The sequence below is a fragment of the Falco rusticolus genome, chromosome 1 (assembly GCF_015220075.1).
Source record: "Falco rusticolus isolate bFalRus1 chromosome 1, bFalRus1.pri, whole genome shotgun sequence".
NCBI lineage: Eukaryota > Metazoa > Chordata > Aves > Falconiformes > Falconidae > Falco > Falco rusticolus.
The window spans coordinates 19,463,135-19,487,152 of NC_051187.1; the positions used below are offsets into that span (position 1 = coordinate 19,463,135).

Below are 24,018 nucleotides of genomic sequence, written 5' to 3' on the forward strand. Positions count from 1 at the left end.
TGGAGGCGTCCAAGGAGGCACGTCAGGGGGCAGCGGCCATGTCAGTGGGGTAGGCTGTGCTTCCTGCCCCAGTGGTGCAGCTGGGCCCCACAGGCTGCCCCCGTGCAATGGGCACGTGTGCACGTTGTACAGTGCACCGTCCCATGTGTGCGCACACGCACAAGCAGTGCACCCTGCCTCGCGCTTGCAGCAAAGCTGCTGGCCTGCTTGGCAAAGACATGTGTATGCTGCAATGCAGCAAGCCCTGCCTTGCACATGCCTGCACACACTGCCTTGCACGTGCTGCAGTGTGCACCCCCTGCCATGCATGCCCACGCTGCATTGCACACACCCTGCCACGCACGCCCATGCACATGCTGCAGAGCCCATGCCCTGCTTTGTATGCCTGTGCACAGGCTGCAGCGCACACACCCTGCCTTGCATGCCCACACCAACCCTGCAGCACACATGCCCTGCCTTGCACACCCTGCCTTGTACACCCATGCACATGCTGCATTGCACCCACCCTGCCTTGCACACCCACGCAAACCCTGCAGTGCACACGCCCTGTTTGCACACCCTGCCTTGCATGCCCATGCACACGCTGCATTCACCCACCCTGCCTTGCGCACCCATGCAAACCCTGCAGCGCACAGGCCCTGCCTTGCACACCCACACAACCCCCGCCTTGCACACCCCGCCTTGCACGCCCACGCTGCAGTGCACACGCCGCGCCTTGCGCGCCCCCCTCCCGCGCTCCTGGCCACGCGCACGCGCGTGCCCCATGTTCCCGCGCGCACGCGGACAGGCGTCGCCCAACATGGCGGCGGCGCGGGACGCTCAGCCCCGCCCCCGGGGCGCGGCACCGACCTCCCCAAGATGGCGGCGGGCGGGGGTCGCGCCCGCGGCGGGCGGCGCGGGGCGGGGCGGGGCGGGGCGGGCGGCGCGTGGGGCTGTGGGAGCGGGCGCGCGGTGGTGGCGGGCGCGCGGGCACCATGGGCAACTGCCACACGGTGGGGCCCAACGAGGCGCTGGTGGTGTCAGGTACGGCCGGAGCCTCGCAGGGGCTGGGAGGGCCCTGTCAAGGTTGGGGGTGTGTGTGTGTGTGTGGAATGTCTCTGAGGGAACTGGGGGGGTGGTGTGTTTTAGTGGTGAGCTCTGCTAGGAGGGGCCCCCGATGGGCCCTGGCTGTGAGGGGTCTCTCAGGGGTTTGGGGGGTCCCTGTCACACGATGTGGTGTGGGGGGGGTGTCTCTGTCCTGAGGGGGCTGTGGGGCACTGGGGGGGCTCTGTGATGGTGGGGCCTGGGGGTGCTCTGGGGAGTGTCCCTGTCATGGAGGGGCACTGAGGGGGTCCCTGGTGGGGAATGGGAGACCCTGCCTTACAGGGGGCGTGGGGGGTGTCTGGAGGTACCTGCTGCAGGGCCCCCTGTGATTTGGGGGTGGGGAATCCCCTGAAGGAGCACTGGGATGTTGTGGGGGGAGGCCTTTCCTTGAGGGGTCGCTGGGGGGGATCCCTGCCACCAGGGAGCCTTGTGGCGTTGTTTGGGGGGTGTCCGGCTGTGGGTGGGCACTGGGGTGCTGGGGGTGCCCCTGCCAAGCGGGTGCCCAGGGGTGGTGGGCAGCTCCCTGCCGCCTGGACCCCAGGGCTCCGAGGTGGGGTCCCTGCAGTGCAGGGGGCGGTGGGCGAGGCGGCGGTGCCTGCAGCACACCCCGGGCTGCTCTGTCAGATGATGTCAGGCAACGGCACTGGCGAGACTGCCGGGTTCTGGGCCACTGCCAGCAGCCTGTGCCTTGGCTTACCGAGAAGCCGTCCCGCTCCTGGGGGGCAGGTTGGCTTTGCTGGGGATGGGGAGCTGGGTGTGAGCATCCTGCTGGGGCAGGGCACGGCGGGCCTGTCCCTGGGGTGCCCTTCTCATCCATCATATCCTCCTGCCGCTTCGTCACTAGCATGTCACCTTGCCTCTTGGTGGTGCTGGCACTGGGCGCGGTTGATGCCCATCAGATACGTGTGACGTTAGCAGGTGAGCTGGTCGCTTAGGTTAGCGTTAAATAAACCAACAGTGAAATCCCCTCTGTCTGATTCAACCTGTAGCTGCTTCAGTCCTCCGCTGAAGCTCCAGACTGCACTTTGGCATAGGCCCGGATGCATGCGGACAGGACTTAATTACTGTTAGGTGATGTAACAGCTTGCTGTAAGGGCTGGATATGTTGCTGTGTGTGACAGGCTGGGACCAAGTGTGAGGTAATAACCAGGTTAGATACAGATGTTGGTCACTCTGTGTGTCCTCTGTCATGTTACATCCTTTCTGCGAACACTGGACTGGTTTTGTGGCAGGCGATGTGATGCTCAGACCTAAACTCACCTGGGAGAAAATGTGTGTGAATGTAAAGGGTGTGCTATGACCACAGCTCTGGCATGCACGTGAAACTGAATTGTTATGCTTTTGGAGCCAAAGCCTCCAGTGGGCTGCGGTACTTGCTTCTGGCTGGTCTGTTACCAGTTCATCTGTCTTGGATAACAGATCTGTTACGGGAATTACTGAGGACTTGCCAGAAGCAGGCTGCAGTTTTGGAAACAAATATGCCTGCTGTGGCGGCTGCTTCTGAGGAGTGACAAACCACACCCACCAGCTGCCTGGAGCAGCAGTGTTTCTTGCAGTTTTCCTGGTCTTCTGCATGTCTCTGCAGTTCCCAGCTGGGATCTAGAGCTGATGCTGCGCTTCCCTCCAAAGAGACTCCTCTCAAAATCGGCAGTGCTTGGTAAAATGTCACATCCAGCGGGAGGAATTGGGAAGCTCTGCTCCAGGTGTGCCAGGATGCCCTTCAGTCTAAAAGCTTGGGTTTGCTTCTCTTCAGCTCTGAAGTTTACAAAACACAGCTTGCAGGATGAGCCAGCAGGGATTTGTGGCATCTGCTTGCAGTTCCAAGCGTTGTTTTCCCACAGCTGGGAGTTGTGAGCTGAGGACACTCCTCAATGTACAGCCACGTTCTGGGAAGGCAACGTAAATTACACCAGGCTCTGCGAATCAGAATTATGTTCGGTGCTGCCACCAGACATAGTTTTACTCTGCTGCTGCCCAATGCTTGCTGATTCCTGAGAGCACCAGCTGCGAGCTCCTGGGGCAAGCTGAGAGGTTATGGGAGCTCTGCAGAGCCCCACAGCCCTGCAGTGCCTCTGTGCTTACGTGTAGAGCAAATGCCAGGGCATTAGTGGGAGGCGTGTAACTACAAGCAGTTGTAGTTCCAGGAACTTGGCCATGTCTCTCTGGGGAAAAGCAGAGACAACCTTTGGGCCCAGCATTTACTTGCATGATATTAGGTTGAATTTGGGGAGAGAGGGGAAAGGGAAATAATAGACCAACAGCAAACAATATTAAAAGCAGGATTTTGGCTTGCTGTCTTGAATTGTGATACAGCTGTTACTTGAAAGACTTCACTTTGTGGAAGGCACCTCCAAATCATGAAGCTAATGCAAGTTTTCTCTGTTGGTTGTAAATTTAGCCCGTGCATCTTGAAGGAAGTTTAGTCACGTGCCTCCCCCCAGTCTATGGTTTTTTTTCTGAGGAGTGATCTTTCTTTTCATTTTCTTGTGAGACACTTGAGTTCCTCCTGTGCTCAAGGAGCAGTCAGCTTTGCCTTGGGAACATCTGTGTGTGCAGGAGCTTCACAGCCTTATTTGGGAATCTGCTTCCCAGGCACGGGTCAGCACTCTGCTGGTGCTTGTGTCCTTCCCCCGTTGAGCAACACAGATCTTCTAAGAAACTGCACTGGGTTAGCCAATCCGCCCATGAAATGTGGAGTCCAGGCTTTTTAAGAATGTTTCACAAAGCCCAACAGAGGCAATGATGGTCCCTCCAAAATGTGGGTCTAACTGTGCTGGAGGGTAGCGGTGCTGGGAGCCTCCCAGTGAGGTTTGGTGCAAGTTCTGAGGAGGCTTTGCCAGGGACCTGGCCCGTCACGGAGCTGCCTCCAAGTGCAGCTGGAGCCAGTCGAGTTTTCAGGGAGGTACACAAAGTACCTGTTCATCCTGATAGCCGAATGTTCTCACCAGCTAATAGGCTGTCTCAGGTGCATGCTGCTGGGTTTGGGTTACAGTCTGAGTGAATGCAGCTTTTGTGGCTAAGGATCGATCTGCGAATTTTGAAATACAACACTGGAATAATTCTGCAGAGTCTCATAATGAGATGTAATTTATTATAGCTGTATTCTTCTTACAGTTATCATAACTCAAGAGTGTTGCCTTAATCTGTACAGTTGGGGCGTTTTCGATCTGGCTGTCGAGGGCTGCAGGGTCACACCACGCAGCAATGGTCCGGCAGCCAGAGGAGCTTTGAGGTGAGCACCTGGACATACGTGACAGAGGAAGGTTGGCACAGCCCGCTGTGTTTCTGTGTCGGAGCAAACTGCTGTTTCAGCAAAAGTTCAGGGTGGGAAAAGAGGAAAAAAAGTCAGGGGAGTTGCAGCCAAGTCAGCTGAGCTTTATTTCCTAGGAGAATACTGAAAGAAATGGCTCCTAAATGCCTAGAAGACGACAACTACGTGTATTTGCTGAGTATGAGCTGTGTCTAGCTGATCTGCCTTCCCTCCCAGGTGAGTGAGCACTCTAGGGAATGAGGAGAAGCAGCAGATACTGCACACCTTGCCTTTGCTAAGGCTTGTTACACTGTTACGATTTCTCAGAAATCATTGTGAGATACGGTCCAGCCCAGATTCAGTTTACTTTAGTGCAGCACCCTTTGGGGCTCCTTGATCTCTGTCAAAGGGAGCTAGCAGTTAATTCCAGTTTTGTGTAACCATTTCCTGCTGCAGCCCAGCAGTCAGGGGTAGTTAACCCTTCTGGAGTAACTCTGAAGTCTCACATCCTGTTACTGCAACCCTCTTATTGCTGCAAGAAGAACTGGTTGTGATTTTCAACCAGTGTGACTATGCTATTTTCATGGCACTTCTGTAAGTTGAAACCCTGAAATAAAGGCTTCTTGAGGCTCTGCAAGCCCTTCCTGCAAGAGACCTGCAGTCCAAAGTGCAAGGAGGAACTGGTTTCTCAGATACTATAAAACTAATACAAAACTGCCTGGAAAACCATTGCCAGGGAACTTGACAGTGGCTCACTGTTCAGCTAAAAGGATTTATCAAGTAAGTTCCTTGTTTTGGCTTGGATAATGGAATCGAGAATGTGTTTATTGAGTTTGCAGACAGTACTGAGCTGCGAATGGATTTGAGAGCTTTGAAGAGCTGGATTAGCATAAAAACGAACTCAACAGATTGACCGAATGGTCTGGAAGAAATATGATGCAGTTCAGTAGGGAGAAACGCAGAGAGTTACACATAGGTGAGAACAGTCGATTACATGAAAATGGAATGAGAAAGTCCAGGCTGTGTCCTGCAGAAAGACAAGGTGAGCAGCAAGAGCCATCTGAGACCTAATGTTCGTGGTGGGGCTGATGGCATGGAGATTGTCACCTCTGCTTCCAGCTACAGGCTGATGTGATGGTGGCTAGCTGCAATTCCAGTTCTTCAGCCTCAAAAGCAGCGTGTGTGGGAAGGAGCAGGCAGCTTCATCTGGGTTTTGCATGGGGTTTTGCCCCTTGTCTGCATTTGTGCTTCTGGAGCCAGAGTTCAAAACCGTTCCCCAGGGTTGAGGTAGAGGTATTCTACCTTTCACACCAGGCAAGCCATGCAGAAAACTTCTAGTGGCGCTGATTGTCACCTGCCAGGTTTAATTGAGTGCTCCTGCAGAGTTAGGTCCTTCATTTTGGCTAGCCAAAAATCTTTCCCCGCGGTTGATTTCACGCTGCTCGTGATGCTCCGTGCTTGCAGTATCACAGCTTGTCTCAAGTCTGGTGCTCAATACAGCTATTCACCACTTGCACAAAAGGCAACTTAAGCAGCTTCTCTGTGATATTTCCATTTCGGGAGGTAGTTCTTCAGCTTTATGCAGGTGGTGGGGCTCAAGGTTTCCCTTGTCAGGTGCTTGTTAAATCTCCAAGACTTGCAAATTACTCTTTGGAAAGCATAGCTGGAGGAGGAGGTGGACAGAATAGCTTCAGGGCTTTCCTTTTGGTTTCCAAGAGGAATTCTGGGGTAGTATCCCTGTGGTTTTGTTGTGTAACTTCGTTGCGGTTTGTCTTCTCCAAGTTTCTGCATGTAAGGTGAGTTAAGCTAAATGTGTGTTTTCAAACTCTAGCATTGATACTCATAGCTTAAACCAAGTAATTTTGATATAGATTATATCAAAAACAAGCCAGCCAGCATAATCTGCTTTCATCTGTTGCAGTGACTCTTGAAGGATTTTATGGATTCAATGCAAACCTTGCATCTTTTAAAATTAGTTTTTGCTAACCTTGTACCATTTCTGCATGTGGACAAAGCCTAATTTATATGCATAGCAGGGCCTAAGAACCAGACACCGACTTTAGTCTAGGTCCTGCTTTATTATGTGGTTTTCTCTGTGTATACCTTTTCCTTTTTCTCCCCTCTCATTATGTCTTTTGTCAATAACTGTTTTCAATTATCAGTTTTTTCCTTGCCTTTCTGCACTCACTTGTTAGCACCCCATGACATTTCCCAGCACGGGGCCGTTTCTCTAACAAACCCAGCTGCTGTCCAGCTGGACCGAGCTGTTTATTCCCAGCTTTGATGGTGGGTCCTCTGGGAAGAGGTGACTCCAGCACTAGATTGCCCTGGCTCAAGGTGGGAAGATGGCAGCTCTCTCTGCGCAGGTGAAGGCAGCGGTGTCTGCCCTGTTCTTCACCCTGCGACAGTCTTGGGGAAGGAATATACTGAGCCATCGTAGCGGCCTGTTTACCGTGACCTGATTTCGGAACGTTCACCGCTTCCTGCCAGAATACAAACTCATTGCCTCGAGGTACCTTGGGAGAGCAAACAACACAGAGCTTGTTCACAACCTCAAATTGTCCCAGCTTTAATGTTTTGAGCCCTGTGTCCCCATAACTGTTTGGGCTCCTGTTCGTTCTTGCTTGCCATCCATCGGGGCAGCAGCTTCCTGCATTTGCTGAGAGCTCCCTTTATCTGCAAACTCCCAAGTGGTTAATCTCATTTCATTAAAAAAAAAAAAAAACAAAAACAAAACAACAAACCAGCAAACAAAAACAGACAACGTGCTTTCTCCTGGCTCTGGGAATTCTTACTTGAACATGGGACCCCTTCGTTTGGGAAGAGGCCAAGCTGGATGGCAGCTTCCTGGCTATGAATCCTCCGTTTGTAGTGTGCCTGGCCGCTGTACACTGCCCTGGAAGAGGCACGGTGGATGTTTGTGGAAGCGATGGCCAAGTGACTGTGAGACCCGGGCTGCTAGAACAGTGGGCGTATTATAGTTGGAAAAGGCAATTTCTCTGCCAAATCGCATTGTGCAAGAGGGTTTATTCTTTAGCCTTGCAAAGATTTCGCTTTGTTGGTTCTTTTTTCACTTGCTCTCTCAGACTTGGGAAAGCGGCTGCAGGACTGCAATGGAAAATGAGCGTTCAGCTCATCTGACCCACGTTACTAGGATGGAGCTCTGATGTGCTTAGACGTCCAGCTTGCGTGAAAGCAACCAGCTGGCATCCTGCTCCTGTTTTACGTGTTAGCTTTCCCTGTTTTTCTTATGCTTTGAACACTTCTGGGCATATAATCTATCTTAGTAAGCTCTGCTGTGCAGCAATGCTGTGTAGCACTGGGAAGTAAACATGGGGCTCACTCTGGGTGCAATACTAAATAAGGTATTTCCTGCAGAAGAAAAGAAACATCTTTGTGGAGAGGCATGTTCCTGTAACAACAGTGGGTTTAGGGTGCAGAGTTTACGCAGAACATTATTATGAAACGATTACCAGAAGTTTGGTAAAGACCACGCAGACCCTGTGAAATAAAACGGCTTTCCGTGTGGAGCTGCCTTTCCTGACTGCCAGGAACACGTCCCTTCCTGTTCTTGGAAAACAAGGGCCTGGCTAAAAGGTTGAGCTAACCAGGCTGACGTCCTCCAAGAAGCATTAAAAGGCATTGTGGTTAATATGCTGCAGGATATTGGATCATCAGTCTCTGTAACTCCTAGCCTTCCAGCTACAGGAAAAAGCTATCCAGAGGCCATCTCGGAGGTGACGGGAGAATATTCCCCTACGCTGTGGAGCACAGGAGACCTGAAAAAAGTGTGTAGATCCCTCTCCAATTTGTGTTAACTTCCCCCAGAAATTGGAGGGTGAAAAACTGTAGATGCGGCTGATCTGCTGGTTTATCAGCCATTATGTGGAAGCCGGTGAGGCAGGCTCTTTAGCTGATAGCAGAAGGTGGTGAAACACTTGGGGGTGGGGAGGAGGATGTGGAGGATAAGAGTTCCCCCTCCTGCAGGCACGCTGGCCTGGATGTGTGCTGGCTTTACTTCTTCATTTTGACCTACTGCAACAAACTTAATAATCATTGTCTCTCTTGAAAGGGCTGTCTTGTGTGGCTGCCGTCTGCTGGCTTCATAGTTCTCCTTTTCCCCTCCCACAATGCGAAGCTCCCACAGCATTGCAGCCACACTGTTTTCCCTGCTCTTCCTCTGCACTGGCTCCATCACGCCTGTGTAGATAAGTCCCGCAGGGCTGAAACTGTCTGTTGCTCTGTTGGTACAGTGTTTGCCTGGCTGAGGCCCTTGAGGGCTGCTGTATGAAGTGATTATGGATAACAGACTAGGGAGGGACTGCTGGCTTGATCTGCCTGAGAGATGGCAGCTCGCAGCCCTGCTCCGAGCCAGGGAGCTGCAGAGCTCCTCCCTTGCCAGGCATGAAACCTAGGGCTGGTCACTGGCAGGGCGCTCTCTTGAAAGGTAGCAGGCATCTTATTCCTTGAATCAAAGATCTGGAAATCCAGACAGCATCGTCTGACCTCAGTGGGGTCAAATCTTAAATTGTCAGAGCCCTGGATGCTGCCTGAATTCTGGGCACAGCCAGCTCTGCGGTCGACCAGCAAAGCCTCATGTGCTGTAGTAATTGCACGAGCCAGAACTAGGAGATATTTTTGGGGAGCTCAAGGGAACTTGAGGGTTCTTCCCTCCTCAAATGCTGACCTGCTAGCTTTTTGTTGGGTTTAAGGGTGGTTTGCAGTGTGGGGTGAGGGAAAGGAGATGGATTTCTTACATGGCTTTCCACGACAGAGCTGGTGTGTCATAGTTAAAGATACTGAAGCATGTACGTACAATTCTGGTTGCTGTAAGTGCTTAAACTGCTTAACAAAACTAAAATAAAACCCTGGTTTGAAATACAGTCTCTTTCTGTGTGTTATTCTTTGTCATACCGAATTATTACAAATACTATTTTCGAATTTTATAAGACTATACTAAAGAAAGGTTGCCTTTGGAAAATTGCCATGTGAAGCCCATGGAGGTGAGGAAGAGCACTGGGTTTCCCAGTGGCCAGCTGCGTTATGGCTGACCAAAGGCTGTTCCAGGGCTGCTGTGGATCTTGGAAAGAGTTTTGTGTGTTCATTATTTATCAGATACTGCAGGCATGCTTGGATTGTTCTGGGCCATGCTGCAGAGCTTGGCTTGGTAGCACTCATTGCTGTAATGCGGCCAAGCCGAGGTGCTTCCCTTGCTCCGAGGGGCTGTGGGAATCGATGATCCCCCAGGATTCCCTTTCCTCAGCACCCAGAGGCTGGGCAGGCTTGTTAGGAAGTCGTTCTGCTCACAACTCGGTCTGGGTGCAGGTTTTTCCTTGTCTGAGAGCAATGTGCTGATGTGTAATCCCTACATCTCTCTGCTGTGCTGCAGGTGGCTGTTGTGGCTCTGATGTAAAGCAGTATGTATACGGAGGCTGGGCCTGGGCTTGGTGGTGCATTACTGACACCCAAAGGTAAGGAGACCCCTGTTGTTTGTGGTTTTGGAGTAGGAATTAGGCAAAGCCATCCCAGTGGGGCTCTCAGCAGTATCTTTAGGAACGTGGGACTGGGCACTGCATATGAAACCATGGATGAGCATCAGCCCAGCCCTCTGCCTGTGAGCAGCTCCTGGTCCTTCGCGGGAAGGCTGCCTTGTGTACAGGGCTGTAAACAGCTGGAAGGAGCGATATGTGCCCTGTGTGGTGCCTTGAAGCATGGGGCATGTAGGGTCACTCACAACTGCACAGCTTCTGGCCATCCTCTGCTTTGAGTGGTGGAGGCTGAGGTTGTCCAGGGCTATGCAGGAGGTAATCCTGTCATTTTAGGCTTACCTGACAGTAAACGATGATGCGCAAAACAAAACCGCAGGATGGGGGAGTTCTGTGCTGTTTGCGTGGGGACAGTTGTGCAAAAGACAGAAAAGATGCAGTGCAAAAGACAGAAAAGAAACCCCATGCTTTCAGCTGAAGTACTTTTCAAATGGCCTCTCTGTCCACACCTCTCCTCAAACCCAAGGCAATCAGATATCCTTTTTTCATTCTTTATTTTTTTTCCTTTTTCATTGTTTTTTATTTATGTAACACCCACCAAGCTGAGAGGGCCGTAGCCTGGGTGGTCAGTGTGTTTTTTCCTGTGCTGGTGCAGTGAGTGTTGAGGAAGGCAAGAGCCCTGCTCTGCTCCGCTGCTGCCTTTGCAGCGCTCTAAAGCTACGAGGCTCTCGCAGAGGTGCTGGGCAGCAGGGCTGCCTCATCCATGAGTTCATAAGAGGAGCTGAGTTCTGCCCAGTACGGCCCAAACCCTCACCCAGTAACAAACACGTTTGTGGCATGCAGTGGGCCAGCGCCCTCTCCTGCTGCTCGAGTCTCTCTTTCTAAAGATAAGCTGACTGCTGTCACCTTGGGAGCAGACTGTGTTCCTATTTAAAACCACGGGATTTCCTCTCTCTCTCCCTTTCCTTAGTTGTGGATTTTGCTTGCTGCTTCTCACTGTGCTGGTCTCTGAACTAACATGCTGTGATAGTGCTGCTGTCCTGCTAACGTGGCTTTTCATCTTTAGGATCTGTGGAAGTGTTAACTCTCTCCCAGCACCTCCCTTATACTCACTGATGCAGGTTCCTCCGTCTGTGTAAAAAATAACAGGGAAAAGGATAAAGATGTGACTTTTGGGTTTTTGCACTAAGCGATGGCCAGAGGTTGTAGTTAACCCTTACTGCTTGATCTTGCCACTTCTTTTCCCTGTTCACGTGTTGCCACCAGCGGACAAAGTGAGCATGTTGCTGCCCTCACTCTGCAGATGATACACTGCCATAGCTGCTGTTTGCCTGGGGGCCAGGCAGCTTGCCTTGTTTGAAGGGGTCCTGGCTGCTGCTGGCAACTGACTCACCACAGCTCTCAGGTCCTCTCCCAGGTGCCTGGTACTCGGGATTGCTACGAGAGCCTACTGTAGTGGTCCAGGTGCATGAAGAGGTCTCAGCTAACACATACTGCTTTAACTCGGGCTCTCCAGTGATGCTTGTACGAGATGGGAGGGGAAGGAAAGGCCTGGCTTGTGGGCTCAGTGCTTAAGGACTGCATTTGATCCAGACAAGCTTCATTCATTAATTTTTGTGAGGCATCTCATTGGGAGAACTGTTGATTTGAACCAATGGTTTCTGCTGCTCCTCTTGTGTCCGAAGACCAGAGAACAGTGCAGGACCTTGACCTGCCGTTTGCAGGAGATAACAGATGTATTTGGGAGGCTGACTTATTAAATTAAGCAAAAGCTGAGCCCAGGGCCAAGAACTGCTTGCCAGGAATGAGTTGTCATATGATAGAGGTGTGTGCATTATTTAGCAAATGGGGCTCTTGACAGGAATGCCAGCAGCCAAACAGATCTTTTACTTTAAAATCTATACCCCCGCTTCATGCCATGGGATACGGGGCTTAATTCTCCTTTTGAGAACAGAGCCTTTCCCAAATACCGTAAGCAATGCCCCAGATGGAGCTCACTGCATTAACATGAAGAGTGAGGCAGATTTCCTCCTCTGAAATTAGGACATCTTTTCTGGAACTGCCAGTGCTGAAAGTGAGAGAGACAGCAGCGATTGTGTTCCTGTCGGCGGCATCCCGCCAGGTAGCACTAACCTGGGAACAAAAGGAACAGTTAGAGCTGGCAGGGTGCTGGGCTCTTATCCTGCCGCAACCTTGAGGATTGGGAAGAAAAAAGAAAAAAAAAAATCCTGTCCCTGATTAAAGGTCAGAAATAAAAGCAATGAGAGAGCCAGCATGGTCTTACATGCCTCCAGGGGAGCCCAGTGGTATTATTCAGCTTCTCAGGACAGCACTTGGAAGCACCTTTCTCTCATCAGTGCCTTAGCCAGGGGTGGGTAGCCCTGGCATTTTAATTTTTCTGGCCCTTCTTAAATGTTGGTATAGAAGTATCTAGATTATTACAAAAAGGAATTTTCTGTGTGTGAAGGTTAGTCCAACAGAGAATGCCAGCTGACTCCAGGGTGGCAGTCCAGGTGGGATACCTGGTTCAGTTTCATCTGTGGTGACTTAAGGGATGCAGGGTGGAGACAAGCCCCCAGCCTGTTTATCCTCATTAAAAGAAGCAGCGAGACGCTGTACGCTCCCCGCTGTGACTAGGGAAGCTGCTCTGGCCCAGCGTTACGGAGCCCGGGGTGCGGGCAGAGGAAGGAAGGCACACTGAAGAGGGAAAAGGCAAAACCTGAAAGTCTTGTCTGTCCTTTCCAAAGAGTGTCTTACTCTCTGATAACTGCTTTGTGTATTTGCTGTCCTACCCTTATTCCTTGCTGCTCAGACTGTCTTTGGAGGTTATGACCATCCTCTGTCGCTGTGAGAATATTGAGACGTCGGAGGGGGTCCCACTGTACGTAACAGGGGTTGCACAGGTAATAATCCACCAGCTTCCTAACATTGTGTCTAACCTTTTATCCCTCTGTTTTGAGCAGCAGCAACAGCAGCAGCAGCAGGATAACATAAAAACTAATGGTTTTCTAATGGGACAGTTGAAATCTCAATAGCCTCTTCTCCTTCCCTTTCTCCGGCATTTGCCCTGGGGTGCACTCCACAGTTTATAGGTAATGTAGACAGATGCATACTTGGCAAATTCCAGATTCAGCATTGCTGTACTGGCTCCTTCTGATAACGCTGCAGACATTTGCTCCAACTGTAACCCTTTCCTTGACAGCACTGTTTCCATTGTGTGCTTGGTGGAGAGCAGAAGGGCATCGCCTTTTGTGTGGAGCCACAAGCAGGCCAGATTGGGTTCTGGGCAGGATTTGGGGCAGGTGGGAAGGCAGATTTTGTGCCGCTTCAAAAGAAAACCTGTACACGTGGGGAAATTGCAACTCTACCTGGCTCTGCCATTTTGCATATGGGTTTCCACTCAGCCCTTCTTCCTCCACATAGAGACAGGGCCAGTTTTGGACGTTGTCACATTTGAAAGTACAGCATAGAGACCTTGGATGAGTTGCAACACACAGGGTTAGTGGGTTAGTGTTTGCACTGTGAGCACTTATGAACCAGTGTGGCAGTAATAACCAAACATCCCTGTGACTTCCTGGCTAAGAAGTAGCACGGTATTGAAATTAAATTCAAATTATAGATTAGGTCTTCAGAAGGCTAAAATCCTGCACTAGCTGATTAAAGCTGTGAACGCATATGGCAAAAAATGCCTGTGCGCATCCTGGACAGTGGGATCTGTTCTATCAGCTCCCAGTTTGCATGCCAGTTTAATTAGGACAGTGGCCAAGGCAGGCATGAGCTTGCAGAGATATGTTTCAGCACTTCCAGCCAATCCTGGAGCTACTTGGTGTACATGCAGCAGCCCAGTGCAGCCCCTTCATGGTTCAGGTGTTTGACCTAATGTTCACTGACACAAGCTGTCTGCCCTGTGGCTCCCTCTCCTGACTCCCAGTGCCTTCCCGGCTTGTTATGACTGACACGAGAGCCAGGCTTTGCTTCCTGAAGCAGAACCTGCCATGGCCAGGCATGTCTCTTGTTTTACCAAATCATGACCTGCAAGTTGCCGGGTCTGGCCAAAGTACCTGGAGCCCAGGAGAAAGTTTTGGAGCTGCAGGATCTGTTCTTGGGTGCCTGATACTACACGAGCACAGCCCTAAAGAGCTGGAGACTCACTTCTATCTGCCATGTCATGGCATGGCATGTGTCATGGGACACAGGAAAAATAGAGGGAGAGGTGAACCAGATCAGGGGGTAGGTCTGTGTTAACGCTAACCCAGTGAGGGCAAAGGCACGGCTGCTTCTTGCAGCGTGAGCACTAGGTTCTGCCAAGCACCAGGGCTCCTGCTGCCATGGCAGTGCGGGGTGGGCAGGAGCATCACGGGTCCATGCTGTGCTTTTAAACCAGTGACACCAGTCAGCAAGAACACACGCTGCCCCAGCGTTGGGCAGCATGGCACAGCAAGCCTCTGACAGAGGGCCCTTTGGGGTCCTCAAGCTGCTAGCTTCTGGCCACCTCATGAGCCCAGCAGAAGGGAAAGGGTCACAATACCATTTCCAGTCTGGTTCCCAGCCTTTCTCTGCTGATAAATTGCCTTTAAGCGTTATCTGAAAATCTGTTTCTTGGCCAAAGTGACTTGTCTGTCTCCAGTCACGGATGTAGTCCCTCGGCTGCATTCTGCACCTGTCTTACATTACCTGTCTTACATGAGTGCGGCAGGTAGCCCGGGGCAGGAGATGCAAAGGGAAGAGCTGAGTGTGTGTTACCTGGAAACGTGCAAATATTTTACGTTTTTTGGCAGGATTTCCCTAGAGATAATGACGTTACAGCCCAGGTGTGAGGACGTAGAGACGGCGGAGGGGGTAGCTTTAACTGTCACAGGTGTGGCACAGGTACAGTAACTCCAAAACATCATTTCAGGAATGCATGTCTCTAACTTCCGTCTGGTTTTTCCCCTTAAGAGGTTACTGTTGTCTAGAAACAGAAGCCAACTGCTCTGAAACAAATTCTTGTGCAAAACCACACTGTCCTTGTTGGTTAAAACACACTACAGCATGTCCCATGTTGTGAAGGCAGTTGTGACCTCTCCTCCTCTCCCTCAAATCATTCCTTTTTCTGGTGTCTTATTTGTCCACGTGGCAAATGAGGTGTGTGTGGGTGACTTGATCTGTTTGTGGAACGCTGACGTACGGCAGTGCCCTTGGAGCTATGTGTGATCCTGCAGGACTGAGCCATTCACTCCTGAGATGGTATCAAGCATTATGTTGCTTTGGATTATTATTATTAGCATGTGGACCTTGTAATTCTTCACGGTGAGTTAAAGCTTAAAGAAAGAACTTAGTCCCTCCAGGCACTAAAATTTGTCTGTAAAATCCCTGGTGTGAATTGAATTTTGATTCTCTCAAGCCTTCTTCATACGTGAAAACCAGCTCTTGCTGCTTGTGGGAGCACACTGAAACACCTGCATTTCTTAGCTTCTGAGATTTGCTGCCTTGATACAGAATCTATCCTTGTGACCGGGTCCTGCCTTAGGGAGGATGCTGGGAGGAAAATGTTGTTAGCTTTTGATAGAATTTGACTCCCCAGATAGGCAGCTGGATGCTTTGATTGAAAATTGCTCCTGACAGCTCGTTCTGGGTGTGTAAAACCAAGACGGTGGTTCTCAGTTCACACAAGGCTGTGGTCACCACGTGTCCAAGGTGTGTCCAGGTCTGTTGTTGCAGAAGTGACTGCCACATTCCCTGCGGTGAGCAGTGGAGCCAAGGGGAGCTGCTGAGTGATGCAGTGATGTGACCAAAATCCCACATGCGTCAAAAGGCTCCCCCCAGGGAAGAGCACTGTGGCTGCTGCCGCCCTTTTAAGACCAAGCGCTTAACAGAGTTCACCCAGTGCTTTCCAGAGCAGTGCATTCCTCCCTAGGTTCATCGATCTGCTTTAAACTGACGTTGCAGAGGAGCTGTGTGCTGTGTCTCCGCGTAAGTGAGAATATGAATTCAGCTAGGAGTGGTTTCTGGATTGTCACACATGGCAGAAGGGCTGGGCACGACCATGACTCAACAGAGGGTAATCCATCACCCTGCCGCTGTTGGGGAATGGGGCTTCGTGCAGGAGCACCAGCACAGGAGCCAGTGTTTTGGGCTCATCCTGGCACTAATGATGTGAACCAGCACCCTTAGTTTCAATTTTTGAGTTCTTTATTATCCATTTAGCTGCTAATGTGTCACATAACCACTAGTGGGCTTTGTATGGGTGGCAAAATGCATTCACCCATGTCTCCCCTCACACGCATTTCATAAATCTGTAGGCTTTTCCTTTTGTATTTGGAAAAAGTATTTCTGTGAAGCCAGTGTTCCTTTTTAACCTAGTGTTGGGACATCCTTTCATTGCCTGCGAAATGGTCTAAGCTGGGCGGCGCATGGTAGCAGAAGGCTGGATCACCGGGTGCCTTGACTTAAAAATGCAGCTCCCATTTAATCTCATTCATGTTATTCTCTCTTCTCACTGTTCGTTTTTCCCCACTGTCAATTAATTTTAAAGACCTAGGCTTGTGAGATGCAAGGAATCGCCGTGCAGAAAGCAGGCTTGAGGCAGTTCGAGATGCGCATGGCAGAGGTTACCTTAATTTTGCAGGATTTGGGGGAATTTTGCAGAAATTTGCAAACATTTTTCTTTTAAGAGGTTGTGCAAAAAAGGAAAAAAAGCAAACAAATTATTACTAGAGAAACATCTTTTTAAATGTTTGCTGTAATGATAGAAGTGCTCCATGTGCATAAGGATGCTGTTCTTTTCTTGAAGAGGCATGTAATGAGTACTCACCAGTAACCTCCTGTCTGTATTGGCTGGGTGCACTGGGGCGCTGCTGCCTTTGGCCACGCTGGGCTTTATATCCTTATATCCTTCTGTACCATTTTTCTGAGCCTCAAGCTAATTGGACTGTCTCTGCTCACCCCTCGCTGTGATTGCAGCTGGCTGGAGCTGGGTGCGGCAGTATCGATCCTCCAGACGGGATTGTTTTGTGGAGGCTCTCTGATTCCCTGCCAGCTAAACTCCCTCTCTGATGGGAATGACATTTGAAGAAGCACCAAGAGTCGCAGTGCCCTGTCTGAAATACTGGAAGCAGGCTGAGCGCAAATTGCTCGACTCTTCTTTTGTTTTGTGCAACCTTTGCTTGGTAGGTTGACCTGTGTATTCAGCCAGGCTTGTTCCAGCTGTCCAGGCTTTACCAGCGCAGGCAGGCTGCCGGCTGGCTTTATTGACAGAGGCTGAGTTGTTCCTTGCTCCTGGGAAGTACTGCAGAGATTCTCTTACTGAACATCCTGCTCCATGCTCTGACTGTCCTCTCTGTAGCTTCCAAAGGGTGGGGATTGTTTAGAGAGGTGGAATTGCTGGCAGATGCGCCCATCAACGTTGCTGCTGAGTCTAAATGGTTTTGGTATTTGCAAAAACCTCCCATTGGGTGCGGGATGAGCCTTGCGCAGGGCCCACGCTCCCGGGTGCAGCTCCATAAGCAGCTCTCCCAACTCCCTCTTGTGTAGAATGTGCACACTGCTGGCCCGGGGGGCAGGGACCAGAAACCACTGTGGCCTGGCCCAGTAAGGAGCCCAGAGGTCTTGGAGAGAAAGAGGAGGATTGCAACGCTTGCCCGAGATTCAGTTTGGTGTTTTGAATGGGAGACCCAGCCTGAGAAGCAAAGGTTCTTTTTTTTGGCAAGTAAGCAAGTTGTAAAAAATTGCAAAAGCAAATAAGCTCAGCTCAGGTTGGTGTTTCTTCCTGTTCCTAGGGGTGGGCTTGTGGTGGCTGAGCCTTGGTCAGCTCACCACATCTAACATGGTCCAGCTCTGGTCCCCTTAGAAGGTGGTGGCTGGTCCCAGCTGTCCTGGCAGTGCTGGGGCCAGGTTCTGCTGTTCAGCTCTGCAGGTTTGGCTGCAGGATCATTTTGGACTTGCAAGCTGTCAGAGCAGACCTTCTCAAGAAATAGTTATGTTGCTTTTGCCAGCAGTTCAACCCTGAAGAGTGGTCTTGTAGGTGTCAGGATGACCATATAGGCTGTGAACACATCAAGAGTATGTGTTGGGAGCCACGGAGGGCCCCTGTACAGCACCTGAAGCTTTGGAAGGCTCTGAGCCAGGGCTGTGCTGGCCTTGTAGGTAGAAGCAGGTCCAGGCAGGACCCTTGGGGCAGGATGTAGGGTGCCACCAGCATCTCGTGGGACAGGAGGCACTGCCCAGCCCAGATGTCTCCATGAGAGGGTGCTGTGGGACCCACTCAGCGCCCAGAGGTCCCAGCAGAGCTGCGTGGCTGGTGTGGCCCTGCTTCCTTCGCTGGTGCTGCCAGACGCAAATATGTCCCTGTGTCCAGGCTTTGCCTGAGCCCTCAGACTGGATTTGGCCACTAGGAGCTGTCACCTTGGTGGGTTGTAGCACCTCATAGCTGGGTTATACAAAGCTCCATGAGCACAAAGCTCCACTGCCTCACATACCCCACAGAGATTTTTAACCCACTTTGCCTTTAAAAGGCAGCCCCGTGACCAGCAGGATCATCTGAAGACCCTGGCTTGGCTGGATCTGGGAGTGCTTTTACGTCTGGCTCTGACTGTGGGAGGTGAAAGCAGTGCTGGGGCAGCTGTGTCCCACCCCTGGGGACTGTTACCAGGCTGACCATGCGGAGCAGGACAACCAGGTCCTTGCCCTGGCACATTGGGGTCACTGCAAATTGCAGCTGGGAGCTCCCAGCCAGGAGCAGGACAAACCAGTGTGCTACGGCCATCTCGTCTCATCTCTCCTTGCAGGGAACACTGAATGGAGCCCCTGTTACCAAGCTGCTTCTTGGGCATGTCAGACTCTTCCTTGTTCTCTGCCTTTCCTGTGTCAGAAAAATTAATTCTAGTGAAGGAGGAGGAAGAGAAAGGTAACTAAATGGCTTTTTGCCAGGGGTAGTAATAAAAAGCCCTCTCCTCCTATGTCCATTACTGGTGCAGTGCCTGAACTGGTAGCAAGGGCTCTTTGGTAAGGTTTTCATCATGTGGGACTTGAAGGGTCAATCTCTGTCCCCTCATCACCCAGTGGCCGCCGATGCAGGACAGCTGGCTGCAGGGAGCACCTCTCCACGCTGAGCTGCAGTCAGGGTTTGGAGCAGTGTCTGCCCTGGACGCTGGTGCTGCTGTGTGTGCCTGCAGCAGGGCTCTGCCCAGCAGCAGTGAGCAGGGGCTCGCTGCTTGGTCCCATGGCCTGGCTCAGCGTGGTGACAGCTCAGCATGGTCCCTTAGAGCATCGGTAGCACGGGTGCCTGGCAGCCTGGTGGTGGTACTGCTGCTTCTGCTGCTGCTGCTGCTCTTGGGTGCCTGTCCCTCTTTGCAGAGGCACCTTCAGCTCCTTTGGTTTTGTCTTCTGTCTTTAGGTGAAGATAATGACCGAGAAGGAGCTCCTGGCTGTGGCCTGTGAGCAATTCTTGGGGAAGAACGTGCAGGATGTGAAGAACGTGGTCCTTCAGACACTGGAGGGGCATCTGCGCTCCATCCTAGGTGCGGAGGGGCTCACACTCTTGAAGGCATCTTGAGTAGCTTTCTCCCTTCTCTGCTGGCTGGTCCCAGCAGTATTGCTGCCACCGCAGCAGCCACAACAGGTGCTTCCTCTGCTGACTGCAGAGGTGGCATCTTAGGTTGTTCCTCCCTTACAGCAGCTCCTGCCGCGTGGCTGGGTGTTGTGATAAATGAGTTTTCGGTGTCTGCAGTAAGAGATGTCTGAGCCCCCGTGGGTTACAGGTAGCTTGTGTGTGTGGTGGTTGTGCTTGTGAGGCGGAGATGGTGGTGCACGCTGCAGGGCCTGGGCAGAGGTTTACGCCCTTGTGCCCAAACCAAGAGATTAGGGGCAATGAGGATGTTGCTGAGCTTAGACCCACGCCATTTTGTGTTACTTGTTCCAAATAAAAGGCTTTGCCTTCCTTCCCTCTGCAGGTACCCTGACAGTGGAGCAGATCTACCAGGACAGGGATCAGTTTGCCAAGCTGGTGCGGGAAGTGGCAGCTCCTGACGTGGGTCGCATGGGTATTGAGATCCTGAGCTTCACCATCAAGGTATGCCCAGATGGAGGGCGTTGCACTGTGGGGCAGCTGGCAGAGCTGTAGGAGCAGCACAGCAGGGCCTGGCGCTGGCTCCTCTGCTGCAGCTGGCTGAAAGGCTCAGCTGAGAGCCTGCCCCAGCCCTCCGGAAGTTTCCATGGCAGCCGCCCACAGCATGTCCTGTATCCAGGCGGCTGGGCAAAGAGCACCTGGGTAGCTGCCTCTGTAAACACGGCTGGTGGAGAGAGCTCGCTGATAACCCAACCTCCAGGGAGCCGGAGGGAAGATGTCAGGAGAGCCTGCCTCGCCCTGTCATGCCTCGTTTTGTTTGGCAGCAGGCTGACATGGCTCGTTCTGACCGTGGCCTAACCCACAAGTGATTGCTCTGAGCTTCAACAGAAAGGGAGCAAGATAGAGTCACTCATTTGAAGTGGTTGTGACTTACCTTCCCCTCTCCAGGATGTCTATGATAAAGTGGATTACCTGAGCTCCCTGGGAAAGACTCAGACTGCAGCTGTCCGAAGGGATGCAGACATTGGCGTGGCAGAAGCGGAGCGAGATGCTGGCATTCGGGTGAGTCTGGAGATGTGCTGGGCTTCCCCAGGGCAGCCTCTTTTGCTCCAGCTGCTCACCCTGGAGCTCTGCTCTCTGTTTCCTCTCTGCAGGAGGCAGAGTGCAAGAAAGAAATGCTGGATGTTAAGTTCTTGGCTGATACCAAAATAGCAGATTCCAAACGGGCTTTTGAATTGCAGAAAGCTGCATTCAGTGAAGAGGTCAACATTAAGGTGAGAGGTATTGGACAGCCTGCTGCTGTTCCCTGGCTGGATCGGGGTAGCAAGTCCTCTGGGACTTGTCACCTTCCACCTCCTGCATGCGTGAGGAGAGCCAGAGGTGGAGAAACCCAGGTTTCTGTTGTCACAGGGTGAGCTCCTTGCAGCAGATTCCTGTCGTGTTTGCAACAGTTAGGTGGGACTAAGAGGAGAGAAAAGGGTGGGGAGGGTCATCCAAGCTGAACCTGGAGCTGGTTGGGCTCGAGTGCTGTGGAAAGAGCACACAGGGAAGGGCAGCAAGTGCAGCTCTGAGGGTTGAGATGTCACCCCTGGGCAGAGGTTTGGGAGCAGGAGCCATGTCTGCTTTCAGGACCTGATGCCTGTGCACAGGAGATCATGGCCAAGACTCTCCCCTCCTCTCTCCCTGTGCAGACTGCTGAGGCTCAGCTGGCCTATGAGCTCCAGAGCGCCCGGGAGCAGCAGAAGATCCGCCAGGAGGAAATCGAAATCGAGGTGGTGCAGCGCAAGAAGCAGATCGATGTGGAAGAGAAGGAAGTCATCCGGATGGAGAAGGAGCTGATAGCCACCGTGAAGCGGCCGGCGGAGGCTGAAGCCTACTGTATCCAGCAGATTGCTGAGGGCGAGAAGTGAGTGAGCTCGCTGAGCCCGGCTGCGTGCTGGGCTGCGGTGAGGTGGGAGCAAGGTGCAGCGGCTGCTGTGCTGAGACCTGGCTCGTGGGCGCTGCAGGGCAGGCATGTGGCTGACGGAGAGAGGGAAACAGTGCTGGGTACACAGCGGGGTTCTGGGCTGCTGGAGGGCTGGTTTCCCTTTGCAGGGTGAAGCAAGTCCTCATGGCTCAGGCGGAGGCGGAAAAGATCCGCAAGATTGGAGAAGCAGAGGCTTTTGTGATTGAGGCCATTGGGATGGCAGAGGCGGAGAGGATGAAGCTGAAAGCTGAAGCGCTGCAGCAGTACGGAGAGGCTGCCCAGCTGGCTCTAGTGCTGGATGCACTGCCTGAGGTGAGGAGGGAGCAGCTTTCCTCTGCTCCCGGCCAAGTGGTGGGGAGGTCCCAGGCTGGGCCAGGTCTCCTGGGGACACAGTGAAGCCCTACGTGGTGTGCAGGGACCTTGCCCAGCAGGCTGGTGAGCAGCACCTTGACTCTGCTCATCCCTCTCTGCTTCTCAGATTGCTGCCAAAGTTGCTGCTCCCCTCTCCAAAGTGGACGAGATCGTTATTCTCAGTGGAGAGAGCAACAACACAACGTCGGAGGTGAACCGTCTGCTGGCTGAGATCCCCGCCTCCGTGCGTGCCATCACTGGTGTGGATCTCACAAAGGTGAGCCGGTTACTGGCAGCTGGCAATTCCTGCAGCTCGTAGGGCACGGGGGCTTGCCGGAAAACTTTCTAACTCCTAGGGAGCGTTTCCTTCCCCAGCTCCCTGCCTCCCCCTCCTCCAGCCCTCAGAGCTTCTCTTTTCCCCTCCTACAGATTCCCCTGATCCAGAAAGCTACCGGGACCCAGGCATGAGGCTGGCCAACCCAAAGCTAGTGAAGATCACTCCCTGTTATGCACTCAGACATCAACTGCCTTCAACACATGGGAATTCCTTTTATATCAAAGACAATCGGAGTTTCATTTTTAAGCTCTGGTGCCTTATTTTGTAGGGCCAGAAAGATGCATGTCCAATCAGCTGCTCTTTTATTACAAAGGGTGGGAGGGGATTTATTTTGTAATTATCTGTATATTGTATCAGGCCAGGGTTTGGATCCGATCCTCAGTTATGACTGGCAGCTTGTCTGGTGTTGCAGTCCCGGTGCCTTGCTGTTCTTTGTCCTCGGGTGGCCGCCCAGAGCTCAGAGCAGAGGCTCGGCAGGACACGGAGCGTGGAGCTGTAGGAAGAGGACAGGCAGGACCTACCTCCCCTGGACTCCCTGCCCTGCCGCAGCCACCCTCCTGGCGCTGCCCAACCCCTGCCTTTGCCCGCGAGCTGTTGCTGTGGCTGGCTTTTCCCACCTCGGTGTCTTGCCCACAGGCAACTCAGTCCTGCCCAGGCTGGGCTTCCCAGAGGGGACAGGCACTTCCCTGGGAGGGCAACAATCCGGCACTGCCAGTGGGTGCTGCCCACTCCTGTGCTGCCTTCCCTCGGGGAAGTTTCCTCCCGGGATCTGGAGCCAGGAGAGCTCGGAGGGGGCTGATGGAGCCCAGCTGAGCCCTGCTGTGAGCCAGGCTTGGTGAGGTCCCACCACCAGGAATGCCAAAAAGCTGCGCTGTGCCAAAGCCACCCCATCCTCCAGGAGTGAGGTGGAGCCACCGAGCCTGCTGTCCCTTGAGCGCCCTGGTGTATCTCAACCCCCACGGCTACTCCAGGCGCAGGGTCAGCGGGAGGCAGGGACCGGGCAGGGCGCTGCGGTGGGGACAGGCTCCTCCAGCATGGCCTGTGCAGCCGCCTGGGGACCATGCTCCTGGGGGGTGCCGCGGCCCCCGGGGGCTGGCAGGGGATACCCCAGCAGACAGTGCAGAAGCCCCTACCTCGCTCAGCCCCCGCCTCTTACGGCCAGTGGCTTTGCTGCCCTGAGTAACAATGTGAAAGTGGTTGTCCCCTGTGTGTCCCGTACTCCTCACAGTGCCACCAGGGCCTCGCGGTGGCCCTTGCCCCTTCCCCGCCTGCCTCCCCGCCTGCGCTCTGTGTGGCTGGTGCAGACAAACCCATGCGCGAAGTCAGCCTGGCGGTGACCTGCGCAGGCACTGCAGGGTGCTGGGGGTCCCTCTGCCAGCTCGGTCACCCATGGCTCGGTGCCACCTGCCCCGTTGCCGTAGGGTGGGTGCAGGGACCTGGGTCCCCGTCTGCCCTCCTGGCAGTGCTCCGGTACCGGCCGGTCCCTTTGCCAGGAGTGACCTGCTGTGAGACTGGTGGCACTGCGTCCCCCTCCCTGCCACCGGGGTGGGGAGGACTGGCGTTATCAGCCCCCTGCTTGTGCTCACACCAGCGGCGCAGATCTGGCGTTTGCTGGCGGGCGTGCCGGGCGAGGCACCCTATCTGCATGTGCGTGTGCATGCCTGCGACCCTGCGACCGCCACTGCTGTACGATAATAAAACCTTGTCACCACGTGCTTTGGCTCTCGACTTGTGCCTCCTGCACCCGCCTCCCCTGCCGTGGCACCCCTGGGCACAGGGCAGTGCCAGAGCCGGTGCTTGACAGGCCGTGGCGTTGACTGGCCGGGGGGTGCTGGTCTTGGAGCGGGCAGCATTCCTGCTGGGACGGGAGATCAAGGCGCGCATGGAGGGAGATCCCAGCTTGTGCGGCTCCTGGGAGCTCGCAGCCTCCCCGTGGTCGCCGTGTCCCTGGGGCTGCTCCTGGCCCACCCTCGCTCAGGGTAGAGCCTTGTCCTGGTCCCG

The 24,018-nt window shown here is 53.1% G+C and overlaps 1 protein-coding gene across 9 annotated transcripts; it reads left to right on the forward strand.

Annotated features, from left to right (window-relative positions):
- The first annotated feature begins 922 nt into the window (after positions 1-922).
- Positions 923-23,732, forward strand: FLOT2 (flotillin 2). 9 transcript variants are annotated; one of them, XM_037373687.1, is made up of 11 exons: positions 923-1,023; positions 9,723-9,804; positions 12,632-12,722; positions 19,193-19,316; positions 19,749-19,867; positions 20,312-20,425; positions 20,518-20,637; positions 21,055-21,269; positions 21,458-21,641; positions 21,808-21,957; positions 22,110-23,732. In XM_037373687.1, the coding sequence occupies exons 1-11, from the start codon at positions 975-977 to the stop codon at positions 22,146-22,148; spliced, it is 1,287 nt and encodes a 428-aa protein (XP_037229584.1). In that variant the 5' UTR covers positions 923-974; the 3' UTR covers positions 22,149-23,732. The 9 variants fall into 9 exon arrangements, with proteins under 9 accessions (XP_037229584.1, XP_037229574.1, XP_037229535.1 ...); XM_037373677.1 differs by lacking the exon at positions 12,632-12,722 and adding an exon at positions 14,598-14,688; XM_037373638.1 differs by having other exon boundaries at positions 960-1,065.
- The last annotated feature ends 286 nt before the right edge of the window (positions 23,733-24,018 follow it).

Excerpts from the sequence above, each read along its gene's own strand:
- FLOT2 (XM_037373638.1), top strand. The coding sequence starts at position 975 with ATGGGCAACTGCCACACGGTGGGGCCCAACGAGGCGCTGGTGGTGTCA. Across the intron at positions 19,317-19,748 it reads GCATCTGCGCTCCATCCTAG|GTACCCTGACAGTGGAGCAG; the intron begins GTGCGGAGGGGC and ends TTCCCTCTGCAG. Across the intron at positions 20,638-21,054 it reads GTGAAGAGGTCAACATTAAG|ACTGCTGAGGCTCAGCTGGC; the intron begins GTGAGAGGTATT and ends CTCCCTGTGCAG.